General features: G+C 44.4%; 1 protein-coding gene across 1 annotated transcript in view; it reads left to right on the top strand.

Annotated features, from left to right (window-relative positions):
* The window catches only part of LOC144770674 (IgGFc-binding protein-like), a 334,107-nt gene that overhangs the window by 10,230 nt on the left and 307,111 nt on the right, over positions 1 to 16,766 (top strand). The window contains exons 4-5 of the mRNA XM_078655389.1: positions 9,009 to 9,150; positions 13,645 to 13,976. Of these exons, the coding sequence (XP_078511515.1) occupies positions 9,009 to 9,150; positions 13,645 to 13,976 (474 nt within the window). The remainder of the gene's footprint in view (positions 1 to 9,008; positions 9,151 to 13,644; positions 13,977 to 16,766) is intronic.

Below are 16,766 nucleotides of genomic sequence, written 5' to 3'. Positions count from 1 at the left end.
GGAATCAGTAGGAATCGCAAATCAAATTAAAAAAATTGTATAGCGCGCTACTCACCCGCTAGGGTCTCAAGGCGCTGGGGGAGGGGCAGTCGCTACTGCTCGAACAGCCAGGTCTTGAGTTGTTTCCTGAAGGAGAGATGGGTGGGGAGGGAGTTCCATGTCTTGGCCGCCAGGTAGGAGAAGGATCTTCCTCCGGCGGTGGCTTTGCAAATTCGTGGGATGGTGGCGAGGGCAAGGCTGGCGGACCGGAGCTGGCGGGTGGGTGTGTAGAATGTGAGGCGGCTGTTGAGGTATTTGGGGCCCATGTCATGGAGAGCCTTGTGTGCGTGGGTGAGGAGTCTGAACGTGATCCTCTTGCTGACGGGGAGCCAGTGCAGGTCTTTCAGATGGGCAGAGATGTGGGTGTGGCAGGGGATGTCCAGGATGAGTCGTGCGGAGGCGTTCTGTATGCGCTGGAGTCTTTTCTGGAGTTTGGCTGTGGTTCCAGCGTAGAGGGTGTTCCCGTAGTCCAGTCGGCTGGTGATGAGGGCCTGGGTGACCGTCTTCCTGGTTTTGGTGGGGATCCACTGGAAGATCTTTTGGAGCATGCGCAGGGTGTTGAAACAGGATGACGAGACGACGTTGACTTGCTTGGTCATCGTGAGCGAGGAGTCCAGGATGAAGCCCAGGTTGCATGCGTGGTCTGTTGGCTTGGGGGCGGTGCCCAGGGCAGGGGGCCACCAGGAGTCGTCCCAGGCAGAGGGGGATGGTCCCATGATGAGGACTTCCGTCTTGTCTGAGTTCAGCTTCAGACGGCTGAGCTTCATCCATTCCGTGATGTCTTTCATTCCTTCCTGGAGGCTGGCTCTGGAGGTGGCGGGGTCGTTGGTGAGGGAGAGGATCAGCTGGGTGTCGTCCGCGTAGGAGATGATGTTTAGGTTGTGTTGGCGTGCGATGGCTGCGAGGGGGCTCATGTAGACGTTGAAGAGGGTGGGGCTGAGCGAGGATCCTTGCGGTACGCCGCAGATGACTTTGGTGGCCACGGATCGGAACGGGGGAGGCGGACTCTCTGGGTTCTTCCGGCGAGGAACAAGATGATCCACTCCAGGGCCTTTCCTTGTATTCCGGTGTTGCTGAGGCGCTGTATCAGGGTGCGGTGGCATACGGTGTCGAAGGTAGCTGAGAGGTCCAGGAGGATGAGGGCAGCTGTTTCCCCATTGACGAGCAGGGACCTGATGACGTCGGTAGCTGCGATGAGGGTGGTCTGGGTGCTGTGGTTTGCTTGGAAACCGGACTGCGAGGGGTCGAGGGATCGGTTTGTCTCAAGGAAGGCGGAGAGTTGTTTGTTGACGATCTTCTCGATGACTTTGGCAGGAAAAGAGAGGAGCGAGATGGGGCGGAGGTTCTTGAGGTCCGTGGGGTCCGCGGTGGGTTTCTTCAGGAGGGCGCTGAGCTCGGCATGTTTCCAGCTCTCCGGGAAGGTGGCAGATGTGAAGGAGCTGATGATGATGTCCCGGAGTTGGGGTGCGATGATGGAGTCGTCTTTGTTGAAGATATGGTGTGGACAGGGGTCAGTTGGGGAGCCAGAGTGGATGGTGTTCATCGTGCGAGTGGTGTCTTCGGTTCTGACAGAGGTCCAGGTGCAGAGGGTGGTGGTGGGGGGCGCTGGTTCGGTGGTTGGGTGCGTGGTCTGTGTGCCGAAGCTGTTGTGTATGTCGACTATCTTGCGGTGAAAGAATGAGGCGAGTGAGTCGCAGAAGTCTTGCGAGGGTGTGATGTCATTGTTGCAGGCACTGGGGTTGGAGAGCTCTTTAACGATGCTGAAGAGTTCCCTGCTGTTGTGGGTGTTGTTGTCCAGTCGTTCTTTGAATGTTGTCCTTTTGGTGGTGCGAATCAGCTGGTGGTGTTTGCAGGTGGCGTTCTTGAGGGCTGTCATGTTTTCTGTTGTCTGGTCGTGGCGCCAGGCTTTCTCGAGGGTGCGGAAGGTTTACTTGGAGTTTTTGAGGTCGTTGGTGAACCATGAGGCTTTCTTGCTGCCGGGTCTGCTGGGAGGGTTCTTCAGTGGTGCGAGGCCATCGGCGCAGTTGGTGAGCCACTGTGTGAGGTTGCGGGCTGCTTCGTTGGGGTCCGTCGTGTTGGTGGGAGGGTTCTGGCTGAGGGAGGTGGTGAGCTGGTCGGCGGTGATCTTGCTCCAGCATCTTAGGGGTACCTGTTGCGGGTGGTGGTGAGTCGTGGTTCTCCTGAAGTTGAAGTGGACGCAGCTGTGATCTGTCCAGTGTAGTCCGGTGGAGTGGCTGAAGGAGATGTGCTTGCTGGAGGAGAAGATGGGGTCAAGCATGTGGCCGGCATAGTGGGTGGGGGTGTTCATCAGTTGCTTGAGTCCAAGGTTGGAGAGGTTGTCCAGCAGGGCGGCGGTGTTGCTGCCATTGTTGTTCTCCAGGTGGAAGTTGAGGTCCCCTAGGAGGATGTAGTCTGAGGAGGTTAGGGCGTGCGGGCTGACGAAGTCTGCAATGGCTTCGCTGAATTGTGTGCGTGGTCCCGGGGGTCTGTAGATGAGAGTGCCTCTGAGGGTGGTCTTAGGGTCAGTGTGTATCTGGAAGTGAAGGTGCTCGGTGGCGGTGAGGGTGTCGTCGCAGTTGGTCGTGATTCGGATGGTGTTTCTGTGGACGATGGCGATGCCTCCTCCGGTTTGGTTGACGCGGTCCCTCCGGGTGATCTTGTAGCCATCCGGGATGGCTATGGCGATGTCGGAGGCTGAGGAGGCGTTCATCCATCTTTCTGTGAGGAAGGCGACGTCTGGTGATGTTGTGTCGAGGAGGTTCCAGAGTTCGACGGCATGCCTGTGGACGGAGCGGGTGTTGAGCAGGATGCACTTGAGGTGTTTGTTAATGGTGCCTGGCTTGGCGGGTGCGGTGCATGTTCGGAGGCGGTGAATTTGCAGGCTTGGCAGGTGAAGGGTCCGTGGGTGCGTTTCGGGATGGCTCGGTAGCAGGTGGGGTTCCGGCCGGCGTTGAGTGCGTGGAGGGTGGCGGCGTCGTAAGTCCGTCGGGTGGGCTGGCATCGTCGAGGGCCAGGGGTCCTGGCGACGGGCGCGGTCCAGGCGTAGACGGGCATAGACGTGCTTGCCTTTGGCGCACCTTCGGCGCGCCAGCAGCGCGTCGGCTGCGCTCCTGCGCGGCTTCCTCCATAAGAGGCTAAGTGGGATGGAGGCGCAGCTGGGAGGTGGGAGGGAAGGGATAACAGAAGGAAAAACGGGCGGGGGAGCAGCGGCGGGGAGCGTGGGGTGGGGGGGCTCAAGGGGCGCAAGGGAAAGCCACAAAATAGAAAGAAGCAAAATACAGCGGCAGGAACAGCAGCACAATACAATCTCAACAATAACAATTCCAGGGGCAGGGGCACACCAGCGGCGGGCTCCAGGCAGCAGGAGGGGTCACGGAGGCACAGGGGGAGCCGTGCGGAGTGTGAGGTGGCCAGACGTCAGGTCACAGCCACTGCTGCGCGGCTTCCTCCATAAGAGGACAAGTGGAAGGGAGGAGCAGCTGGGAGGTGGGAGCGGGGTGCCAATGGGCGAGGGAAGGGATAACAGAAGGAAAAACGGCTGAGGGAGCAGCGGCGGAGAGCGTGGGTGGGGGGGTCAAGGGGCGCAAGGGGAAGCCACAAAATACAAAGAAACAAAATACAGCGACAGGAACATCAGCACAATACAATCTCACCAATACCAGTCCCAGGGGCAGGGGCACACCAGCGGCGGGCTACAGGCAGCAGGAGGGGTCACAGAGGCACAGGAGCCGTGCGGCGTGTGAGGTGACCAGAGGTCACAAATAATATTATGATTCCTACATGCATCCCGTTTTGCGAGTCTTTAATAGCTAATCCTTAAAATTCGCTATTAAGGACTCGCAAAACATAACTTTGATGCCTCTGGGGGTTAGTGCACAAGCACAAATCTTACCCTATTGGTACTCACTCCACAATAAATAGGAGAGGTTTTAACACTGTTATTTCCTGTATTGTGATACAAGATTTGCGGGGGCTGTATGCATTTACATGAATGGCACAAAATGTATGCACATTATTTTTTATTTCAAATAATATTTATTGAATTTTCAAGAAATAATCAAATAAATATTGCTAAACACAATGATAAACACAATAATAAGATGAGAGCCATGGGCAAAAATGAGAGAGTACAGACAAATCAAAGAGATACAAAGTAAATAGAAAATAACAAGTTACTCAAGTGCCTTACCACGGGAGTCGCAGTAGAGCTGTAGTGACACATAAGTGGTCAATCAAGCACAGTTTCACACGAGTAATAGTAGAAAATACAATACAGTACAGGAGTATCAAGCAAGTACAGTTTTCACAATTATAATAGTAGAAAATACAATACAGTACAGGTATTACACAGCTGATATAACATTCTATAAGCATTACATTATGAAGGATTTTAGCTCGATTTTCATGGAGGGTCGTATGAGAAGGAAAAGGTGTCCAGTGACTTCCATAGCTTCCTGTGTGATTTACGCCAGGGAGAGGTGTGAAGTGCGACGTTGTCAGCTCCTCTAAGGAAGGATAACCATAGTTGTCACATCCTAAACAAGACTTCATTGGAGTTTTTCCATTTATTCAGTACAATTTTACAGGCTAAAGTGAGCATAAGATCTAACAAGTATCGCTCATTCACATCTGTGATCTATGGGTCCAGAGCGCCTAGTACGATATAGGAAAATTCCCTTGGAGGGACTATGTTGAAAGTATTGCTTATACATTTGTAGATCTTATCCCAATATGTTTGTAGGATAGGGCAATGGAAGAGCATGTGAGCATAGGGCTTTCACTGAGATTAAGTTTAAAGATCCTCTTGGGGGTCCAATATGTCCTATTTATTAACAAAAGCTTGGTTTGCGATAATAGAGAGATTTTATTCGAGAAGAGGGTGATCCTCTCCCAGTCGAATGGGATATTGCTAAAGTTAGGTTTCGGATCCCCATTATACTTCACACTTCCTGTGGGATTTGTGAGGCTTAGGTGATAGGAGTTTGTATATTTTGTAGACGGTGTGTCCTGACTTTTGTAGCTGTAGCATATGCAAGAGTATCGAAGGTTTGGAAGGTGTAATAAAGCGCTTCGTGAGAACTGATTTTAGTTTTAGGAATTTATCAAAATCTATCGGGTTTAGCCCGTCTCGAGACTGAAGCACAGAGAAAGGTAGGGGGAGGGTCCCTGTAAAAATGTCTTTGACTAGATTTATTCCGTTTTTAGACCATTCTTCCCAATGGAGCATCCCTCCATCAACCTTTAGGTTCGGGTTGCACCAGAGAGAGGTCAAGTTGGATTTGTTAATTTTTAGTGAGGAGAAGTGTTCCAGTCGTAGTAGGGCTCTTTTAGTGTTAAGCAAAATATATTTCGAATAGGGTATGAGGATATATCCATAGTGAGGCGAGTAGGCAAATGCATATTGTTGATGATTGATCTTTTTATGTCCAACCAGACTGGGGTGTAGTCTGCCTGCTGGAGTAGCCAGTTAGATCCCTGTTTACATAGATATGCGGTTTGATAGTTACTAAAGTTTGGAAGGCCCAGACCACCTTTATATCTGGGCAGTTGAAGTTTTTTCATGGATATTCCGGGTCTCTTACCTTGCCAAAGGAACATGTTAAAAAGCTTATAGATGCTACTCAGGAAGACATTTGAGAGTGCCATTGGTAGTATGCTGGCTAGATAGTTACCAAGAGAAGTAATAATCATTTTTAATGTCTCAGCTCTTCCCCACCAAGATATAAATTTAGGTGACCAACCATCTAACAATGATTTTCTTGAAGAGAGCATTTTCATTGGTCTGAAGGGTGGTGATCAGATCTCTCGTGAAGTCTAAGCCTAGGTATTTGAAGCAGTTAGGTTGCCATAAGAGACCAGAGTTTCCCTCCAAGGTTGTTCAGGGTTTTTACTTCAGCCTTGTCCTTATTCAACTTATAACCAGATACTGCAGCAAATTTTTCTTTTGAAGACATAAGTGCAGGGATAGCAGCTTCCGCATTTTTGGAAACAACTAACACGTCATCGGCATAAGCAGTTATTTTGACCGTGCAGTTATTGAAACATAGCCCTGTGATCTGTTTATTGTTCCTAAGTTGATAGAGGAATGGTTCAATTGCAAGACGGAATAGAAGGGGGAAAGAGGACAGCCTTGCCTTGTTCCCTGTTCTAATTTAAAGGAAGATGAGAGGCACCCTCCCACTCTGACCCTGGCCGAGGGGTTAAAGTATAGTGCCATTACCATACGTGTAAAATTGTCACCCAAATTAAATTTATCAAGTGTTGCTTTCAAGTAGGCCCAATCAACTTTGTCAAAAGCCTTTTCGGCATCCAAAGTGATACCAACTGTTGGTGAGTCTGTAAGTTTGGCTTTCCCAATGACATGTGCTAGAATATGAGTATTATCACTAGATAGCCTGTGATAATACTCACAGCTTGTGAAGTGTGGATGAGTTTGGGTAAGAATTTTTGGAGGTGCTTAGCAAGTACCACTGCGTAAATATTGCAGAGATATCGGCCTATTGTTCTTAGGGAGTGTTGGGTCCTTTCCTCCTTTGGAAATTACTGCTATGATTGCTTGTACTGGTGTTCCATTAAACTGACCAGAGTCACTAAATTTGTTGAACAAGTTTAGAAGTGGGAGAATCAGTGCCGAGGATAAGCACTTGTAAAATTTAGCTCTAAACCCATCAGGGCCCGAGCCTTCTTAACTTTGAGGGCCTTTATTGTGTATTCGATTTCTGAAGCGGTGATTGGGCTGGTAATTTGAGATTTTAGTTGTTCTGAGAGGGCAGGTAGTGTGCATTTGTTTAGATATTCCTGAATGTGTGTGCTGTTCAGATCCTGGTTCTTATTATACAGAGTACTATAGAAATTCTCAAAAATGTCTGCAATTTTATCAGGGTCAGATTGAGCTAAACCTTTTTGGTCTATTAGGTTTTCAATCGTGTTCCTCTGCAGTTTGACATTTGAGAATGCTAAGCTCTTCCCTGCCTTGTTGGATTCACAAAGCCTGATGCGTTTTTTGTTTGTTTATCCATATCCCTACTCTGTCACTTACTATTTTATTATACTTGTATTTCTTTTTTACAATTTCGTTCAAGACTGAGGTATCTATGGATATTACATGTTTTCCTTCTAGTATAGCAATTTCTTTTTCTATCTTTCCAAGATTGTTATTGGAGTCCCTATTCATGGCAGTTCGCATTTTAATGATCTCTCCTCTGATGGTGCTTGTTAATCCCTCCCATCTTGTGAGGTCCTAGATGTCTCCCTTTTTATTAACCATAAGGCAATTCTGTATCACTCTTTCAATGATTTGTCTATTTGACTCTTTTTCTAAAACTTCATTATTGAGTCTCCAAAGAGGTTGTTTTTAAAAGGCTTTGGGTCAGTTATAGACAAGCTAATACATGAGGTCTGAGATCACCCTTGGTTCGATCGAAGTTTGTTCGATCCTGGCTATGGTGTTATCTGAAATAAGTAGGTAATCAATGCATGAATAGGAGTTATGTGGGGATGGATTGAAGGTATACTCCCTCCCTGTGGGATTTTGTAACCTCCAAGTGTCTATCAAGTTGAAGCGTGTGCAAAGATTTATAAGGGCTTTGTGAGAGTTGTTGGTACGAAAAGGACAGCGTGAATCCCTATCTAAAACCGAGTCCATGGGCAGGTTAAAGTCACCCGCTAATATGTGCATAGCAGTATCTGGGATTGTATTAATTTGCTTGCTTAGATCTTCCCAGAAGTCAGAGTCTTCCCTATTGGGGGCATAATTATTAGTAATGTAAAATTCCGTATTTTCTTTTGGCAGTTTCGTTGTGATCCACCTCCCCTTTAGTATCAGATGTGCTTGTCACCATGTCTATGTTCGATTTTTTTGGCTACTAAATTCAGGACACCGTTTTTCTTACCTATTGCACCGATCCAGCAACATCACTGTAAAACCTATTTCTAAGTGAGTTAAATTGTTTGGAGTCGATCTTCATTTCCTGTAGAAGGAAAACGTCACCCTTCTGTTCATGAAGATAAACAAGGATCATTCTCCTTTTGATAGGGTGGTTTGATGTGTCCCACTAAAGACATGGTGAAATCTGATTATATCGATAAGGTGTGACAATATAGATATATGATCCCAGTCTGTATTTCTATCTTAGGGCAGTAGATTACACTAACCTTACAACATGCATTCCTGAGGGTGATTCCAGTAAGAGGTGCAACCTATGTCCTGGTCTTTGACAGGATATGATTCATGTTGTATTTATATGACCTGCACTGGGAAATCATTCTTCAGCTTTTAATGTACTGTATGCTCGTGTTTTTTAAATGTGGAACACTACTAAATAAATTGAATATAGTGTGTGCATTCATAAAGGAGCGCTCACTTTCACAGCTAGCACTGCTTTGATTATCATTATTGTGATACTGAAAACGTTTCATTGGAGAGCAGGTTTCATATGAGAACACAGGGTCTGATTCAGGCAGGTGAACTTAGACCTGAAGTTTAGGTTTAGACCTAAAGTCTAAAATTAGACATAAAGTCTAACTTTTGATCTGAAGTCTAACTTTAGACCGGTACCTGATTTAGATCTTGGCAGACAGGTAACTCTGTCACAACGGTGACGGATATCTGTCTGCCGAAAATATAAGTCCGATAGGATATAATGGGATTTATATTTCGGCAGACGGGATATCAGTCAACATTGTGACGGACTAACCCATACGCCAAGAGCTAAATCAGGCCCCTAAAGACTAAGTTTAGATCTAAAGTCAAAAGTCTAACTTTAGAGATGAAGTCTAAGTTTAGGTCTAAAGTTAGACTTTAGGTCTAAACTTAGACTTCAGGTCTAAGTATACTTTTGTGAATTGAGCCCACATTAATCTAAACGTAATCAATATTTCCAGTGTAGTGTCTAGCTCACTTTTTCAGACTCCTCTCAATACACTTTTACATGTCAAACTGACACTACCTACCCATGTTTCATTTACAGCTGGACTTGGTGATCCTGGCAGATGACTGCTCCAAATCCTGTACCTGCAGTCTGCTTGGTGGCCTAGTCTGTGAGGACCATGGCTGTACTGATGACGAGAAATGTACCAACGAAGAAGGAATCATGAAATGTATCAACAAAGGTAAAAGGTCACAGCTTCTGTCTTGTCTGAATTGAGCTGAAGGCACATGGATCTAATTCTGGTGGTTACCTTGGTCATGCAAGTGGTAAAATTATCTTTTGTCCTTGGGATCTTGCCTGACAAAGAAAGTATTAGTTGGGTGTCATCTACATATGAAAGTATGTTGATGTTTTGTGATCTTGATGAAGTCTGCCAGTGCGGTCATATAGATGTTGAATAAGGTTGGACTGCGAGATGATCTTTGGGGGACTCCTCTGATGAGATTTCTGGCTATTGAGGTGTAGTCTGACATGCTGACTTGTTGTGTTCTTTCTGTGAGGAAGGAACAGATCCAGTGATGATGGGTACTTGAATCCCTATTTTGTGTAGTCAAAGGCCTCTCACAGGTTGAGCAATATGAAGGTGAATCGAGAATCAACCTGATGTCATTTGTTGCTGCGATGAGGGCAGTCTCGTTGATGTGACTGCGCCAATAAACCTGATTGTGTATATCAAGGTAGTGGCGAGTCGCTTGTTGATGGCTTTCTCCATGACCTTGGTTAGGTCGGTAAGAAGGAAGATCGGGCGGTAGTTTGATAGCTGGATGGGATCTGCTGAAGGTTTCAGTAATGCATTGATCATCGCGTGTATCCAGGCATCTGGGAATATACTGATGGTGATGGACATGTTGAGGATTTGGGTGAGTACTTCGGTGAATGAGGAAGTGCCCATGTTGTAGGTGTGATGGGCAAGAGTAGATGGTCCTCAAGATGTTGGCTGTTTCTTCCATGGTAATTGTTTCTCAAGTACTCAGGATGTTTTCATTATTTTTCATGGAAAGGCTGGAGGCAAAGTTGTTTAGGTTTGGTTGAGTATCAAAATTGTTGTCGATTATGTTGGTGAAAAATTCCAAAAGCTTATCGCATAGTTCTTGCAAGGGAGTGATGCTGTTTATAATGGAAGCTGGTGAGGTTAAATCTTTGAAAATCGTGATGATTTCTTTACAAGTATTGGAACTGTTGTCTATGCACTCTGCTTGGGCCTACTTCTTGGTTTCTCTGATCTGCTGATGATAGCGTATTAGTGCTTCTCTATAAGTGTCCTTGTCATTTTTATTGTTGATCATTTTCCATCTTCTTTCCAGTTGTTTGCAATGTTCTTTGGTTGAGCAGAGATCCTCAATGTACCATCTTGCTTGTTTCTGGGTTCTCCTTTGAGTATTGTGTTTGTGGCGTGCCAGGGAGTTGGCACATGCTGTGATCCACTCTTTTAGTTGTTTGATGTCACTGTTTAGGTTGCCAATGGGGTTGGGCTGGTTGAAGCACAAAAAGAGGGCTAAATTGGCTTCTGAGATGCTGCTCCAGCCTCGTCTGGCCTGGCTTGTGATGAGACATTTTGTTTTGTGAGGGATGTTGATTTAGAGGTGGATGATGGCATGATCAGTCCAGGCTAGAGGCATAGTTGCGGTGACTTAAATGTTGTTTAAGTTGGCTGTAAAACAGGGTTTAGATTAGACATTTTAGATTAGATTAGACATTTATTAAGAGCTCAGGAAACAAGAGTTAAAAAAGGAAGGTCTTCAGATGTTTCCTAAAAGTGCCGTAGTTCGGAATGGCTCGCAGGACCTGTTGGAGCTAATTCCAATACCTGGGAGCCAAATAGGAAAAAGCTCTCCCACCTGTCTGGGTAAGACGAATTCGAGGAACTTGTAGCAGATCCTGTGAGGTGGATCTCAGCCTCCTACTGGGGCAATATTTAACCAGTTTATGTTGTAGGTACCTTTATCATTAAGAGCGTTATGGGTTAGGTAACAGATTTTGAAAGAGCATCTCTTTTTTACATTGAGCCAATCCAATTCTCTAAGCAGCGGGATTGATGAAGAACCAGCCGGTCAATTTAAAATCATTCTTGCAGCCGTATTCTGAACAATTTGCAATTTGGCTAGGAGAGCCTCCCCCACTTCTGCCAGCAGGGCGTTGCCGTAATCTAAACGACTAGTTACCATTGCATGAACTAAAGTCCTACGATGGGAGGTGGGTATGAACGGAAGTATTTTCCTAAGAAGTCGGAGACCGTAAAAGCATGTGCTGGTCGTTGTTGCAATATGGTCTTTCATAGACAGGGAGCGGCCAATTTTTATTCCCAGGTTCTTTATGGAGAGTTTAGGGGGGAGCAGTACCCAGTTGGTCAGGCCACCAATCTTCTGACCAGATATCTGGAGCTTTCCCCATTAACATAATCTCTGTCTTCCCTGGGTTCCATTGAAGATAATTCACAGTCATCCAGTCTGAGATCAGCTTCATGCCATTAGCGAAACTTATTTTTTCTAGCTCAGGACATTTCCCGATCGTGAACATCAGCTGAGTGTCGTCAGCATATGAGATGATTTCAAAACCCAGCTGTTCCAAAATCTGGGCCAGAGGGCCATATATATATTAAAAAGGGTGAGACTCAGGCAGGAGCCCGTGGGACCCCCTTCTCCAAGGGCATTTTTGCTGAGGAATAGGGACCTAACGTGACCATTTGTGTTCTCTCTAACAGAAAGTGTTGTAGCCAGTTTAAGGCTGTTCCTTTGACACTGCAGTCAGATAGTCTCTCCACTAGCTTAATGTGAGAGATAGTATCAAAAACTGCGGAGAGATCGAAAAGAATCAGTATCGGGGAGCTGCCCGAATCCATAGTCTGTCTTAATGAGTCAGTTAATGCTAGAACAGCTGTTTCTGTACTAAAGCCGGGGCAAAACCCTGGCTGTGAAGGATCCAGGATTTCATTCTGTTCCAAATAGGAACTGAGTTGTTGATTTATGATATTTTCCAGCAGTTTCCCCAAGAGGGGTAAAAAGGAGATAGGCCGATAGTTACTGAGAATTGCAGGGTCTGCTGTGGGGTTTTTTAAGAATAGGACGAACCACAGCCTCTTTCCAAGAGGATGGAATTATACCTGCGGAAATGGAGCAGTTGAAAATATCGCAGTTTGCTGGTGAGCAGTTCTTGGATAGGAGAGCCATGATTTGTGGGGGGCATGAGTCATAGGGAGACCCTGATTTTGCCATGGCTAAGCCTTTTTGGGCCTCCTCACTGGTGACTAAATTAAAGCTCTCCAAAGAGCAATTATGTATCCTCTGTTTCTCCTCCAGTTCTACCAAAGTTTCCACGACTGAGGGAGATATCTGAGGGAAATTATCGTAGATGCTGGATATCTTATCCTGAAAGAACGTAGCAATGGAATTACATAAATCCTGGTACTCATTAAGGGACTGACTACAGGCCTTAGGTGAAGTAAAGTCTTTGACTATACTGAACAGAGTCGAGTTGCTTGACTGTTCAATTTGTTTAAAAATAAAGCTTTGTTTTCGCAGCTTTTAGATTCAGATGGTACCTGGCCAGAAACTGTCTATATGTCAGTTTGTTTTGGGGAGCCTTATTGGCCCACCAAGATCTTTCTAGTCATCAACAGTTTGCTTTTTCTATCTTTAAGCCCTCTGTGTACCAAGCAGTCAGGCTTAACTTAGAGGCAATGTGTAATGTATTTGTGCAACACTTCAAACAGTAATACAGTGAAAACACACCACAAAAGTATCTTACAACATGTTACATCAATAGAGTTATTTTTAATAAATACAAGAAGACCAAAACACCACAAATACAATCAATGGAACTGAAGATATGCAATTTAAAAAAGTTTAGTCAAAATAGGCCCAAAAACTCAAAGTGACAACTGTAGATATCTGGTGGCACCGGACTGGGACAAAGGCACAAGTTCAGGGCAACTGCAATGGTGCATGGGTCGGCTACAGGGACCCAGTTAGGCCTGCTGAACAAAGTAACTTGCATCCTGGTTTGTGGGGCTTTGCGAGGGTCCGCGTTGAAGATGCATTGCACAGCTGAACATATGTGTTGGTTCCGAGACGCACTGAGGCAGCACTGGTCTCCAGCTAAGTCCAAGGAGGGCAGGCCTGGGAACCTACCTAAAAGTTGAAACATCACATTGTGGGGTGTATGCATGCTCAGGTTTTCACCTCAGAGTGACAGGAGTAATTACTTACGAGCCACCACCCGCATGCTCTCCTGGGCAGGATGCCGCAGGATAATATACACATGTCCCTGATTACGGATTACCCAATATGCCAAGAAATTTCGAAATACAATCCAAAATTACTCTTTGTATTCTGGAATGATAAAGAGTAGGATGATTGAATGTCAGTGCTCAGAAATACATTTTTTCAATAAACTATTTTATTGGTTGAATACGGACACAAAGTCATTTTATGACCAAACGTTTGAGGTCACAGTGATTGAAGTTGTATATTCAAAAGTACTATATTCATGTGTATGATGTATTTGGTTAATCTGGAAGCATGTTGGGCTTCATGGATGACCGCAGGCCGTCCACTGACAAGTTTCACGCAGTCAAGGTTGTTAAACAGGTAGGCAGATCACTCATTCAGGGCAGAGACCTTACAGTATTTATTCAATCTAAGACTAATCCTGCAAAAACGTTGCTTTTTTATTGCAGATCCATGTAAATCTAAGAAGTGCCGAGCAAAGGAGGACTGCAAGTTGGTTGACGGGAAGGCCCAGTGTTTCCCGCAGTACACTGGCACCTGTTATGGATGGGGTGATCCACACATGGGCACCTATGACGGCAAAACCTATGACTTCCAGGGTACTTGCTCCTACATCCTCTCTGAATACTATGGAAATGACACTACCTTAGTCCCATTCAGAGTTGTGGCAAAGAATGACCTGCGAGGAGGAGTCCAATCCGTATCATATGTGGCTGAAATTCATACCAGTATATATGGAATAGACATAACCATGAAAAAAACAGACTACCCTAAAATAAGAGTGAGTTATTCTTCATATATATATATATATATTACGTTATTGGGTGAAAATGTGGGTGCCTATATATTTTTTTTGTGTCTCTCTGATTATTGTTTTCAGATTTGTGAGTGTATGTGTGTGTGTGTGTGAGCGTGCCCGAGCGCATCCGGGGTACTATTCAGGGGGTAGTATTCTTCTGCTATGGGAAATGCACATGGCTCTTACCAACACACTCAGTGCTGGCAAATATGCAGCATAATGTTGACCCCTGGGATGCCAAACAAATTAACTGATAAACGTCCTTGTCTATGATATTTTCCTGAAGGCCAGGGGTTGTCCTAACTCCTAAAAAACAAAGAAGGCAGAATTCCCACATGTTAGCATCTTTGATTTCAAAGAGGAAACCCCTGGCATAAATTTTACTTGTACCATGAAGCTGAAGTCAGCAATTTCTTGCAGAAGCGAGATTGTGTAACGCCCCGAATGAAGCGTATTCGCCAGCAAAGCTGGTTTGCCCAAAACAGTATTTTTCCAAAGAATACTCATGCCTTCTCCCTGCTATGATCAAGCATTCTCAGTAGTTAAAACATTTGAGTGAGTCTGTGAAACAGCCCTCCGGTCAGGGTGTATTCACAGCTGGTGTGTATACCTCTGTGGAAGTATTACACACTTCACACCAATGGCATCCACCCATTACCTTCCTGGCCTTGACTAAAATAATGGCATATAACTCTTTTTTTTCTATCTTTGCACCTTGCTGGTGGACTTGATGATAAAAGAACACCACTTGTTTATTGCTATTAGACTTTTGCAATATATTATTAGAAGCAGGACAGTAAAAATATGATATGATTATACTGGATCACTGAAAGAATATCGCCGGACAGAATATCGACCATCAAAAATATCGTTGAGAAAATATCGACAGTCAAAATATCGAGTTTCTATCTACAAACAGGTAAGTACAAAAATATTGAGTTAAAAATATCGATTACAAAAATATAGTTGTAAAAAATATCGTATTTACTAAAAACAGTGTTAAATTAAATTAATATTAATAATTAATTACTAAAATATACTTAAAATTACTTAAATTAACTTATAATAATTAAATAATTAATGACAGTTAAATAAATATTTTTTTATTTCATATTTATTAAACATATATATATTGTAATAAAATATAATAAAATAATACCCAAAAACTGAAAACTGACCCTGAACCCTAAAAATACCCCTTTACCCAAAAACTGAAAACTGACCCTGAACCCTAAAAATACCCCTTTACCCAAAAACTGAAAACTGACCCTGAACCCTAAAAATACCCCTTTACCCAAAAACTGAAAACTGACCCTAAACCCTAAAAATACCCCTTTACCCAAAAACTGAAAACTGACCCTGAACCCTAAAAATACCCCTTTGCCCAAAAACTGAAAACTGACCCTGAACCCTAAAAATACCCCTTTACCCAAAAACCCAAAACTGACCCTGAACCCTAAAAATACCCCTTTACCCAAAAACCCAAAACTGACCCTGAACCCTAAAAATACCCCTTTACCCAAAAACCCAAAACTGACCCTGAACCCTAAAAATAAAAACGATATTACTTCACTTACCTTAAAAACGATATTACTTCACTTACCTTAAAAACGATATTTTGGCTGTCGATATTCTGTCCTGTCGATATTTTCTCCAAACGATATTTTGGAGTCGATATTATGTCCAAACGATATTTTGGAGTCAATATTATGTCTGTGTACCGATTATACTGTAGTTTTGATTGATTAATCTGAAGCAATGATCTAGCAGAAGTCCCCCTTCTCCCCTCACAGCTCTAAAGCATAAAACAACTCTTTAATCTCTTTCATATCCTGGTTTTCCTAGCAGCAACAACCTGCAGCTTCAGGTATAGCTTAAAACTTTCATCTCCCAAAGTGCATTCATCAGTGCTTTGGATTTGCTGCAAACCAGAGCAACAGCACACCATAGATTTAATCCCAGAGAAGAATGTAAACCATTGATACAGTGACTTGGGAGTGGCATTTCTTCTCTCTCATCTGTCAAAGAGCATGTAATAGTGTGAAACAAGTCAATTTTTCAAGCGTAAAATTAACCTATAAAGACAAATTATATCAGTCAGTCAGTCAGTCAAAAAAGCTTTATTATCGGTTAAAAACCATAAAAGCACATAAATAGACAATACAGAAAAAAACAAGTCATTAGGCAAAAATAAGGTACACTCATAAAACCGCCTATGGACATAAAAATGGTTAAAAAAATACAGAGATACAAACATAACAGAGACCTGTGCAGTTCAAGATAGAGCAATTGATGGATAGTCCCTGAACAAATTATTCATAGAATACTTTCTATTTTGCAGTATTTATGCTAAAATGGGGGAGGCAACTTGGCATTTTTAATTTTCGCGCCTCTGGTGCACCACATAGACATTAAAAATCTAGCAGTCGCAAACAGAATCTAAGGGGAGGTGCCATATTTTAAGATTCTAAATACCTCCCTATAGTCCCTAAGGCCCCTGGACTTGCAGAGTTGGATGATCTATTTGGCTCTTGCCTTAGCGTACGAGGGGAAGAAGAGCAGAACGTGCAGATCTGTCTCTTCACTACCCTCACACCCTGGGCAGGAACTCAATGTATGAGGAGCATTTGTCCACTTGATTGTCACGGCCCTTAGTGGCAGTGATCCATGTCTAAACTGGACATAAAGGTTCTTGGCCAGTAGGGGCTGGATATCATCCAGAAATTTCTCAAAATGTGGTATAACCTTGATATCCAAAAAGGTATGAGTCAG

This window comes from Lissotriton helveticus, chromosome 7, assembly GCF_964261635.1.
Source record: "Lissotriton helveticus chromosome 7, aLisHel1.1, whole genome shotgun sequence".
NCBI lineage: Eukaryota > Metazoa > Chordata > Amphibia > Caudata > Salamandridae > Lissotriton > Lissotriton helveticus.
Note: the sequence above shows the minus strand (reverse complement) of the source record. Positions and strands in the feature narration are given on the sequence as shown.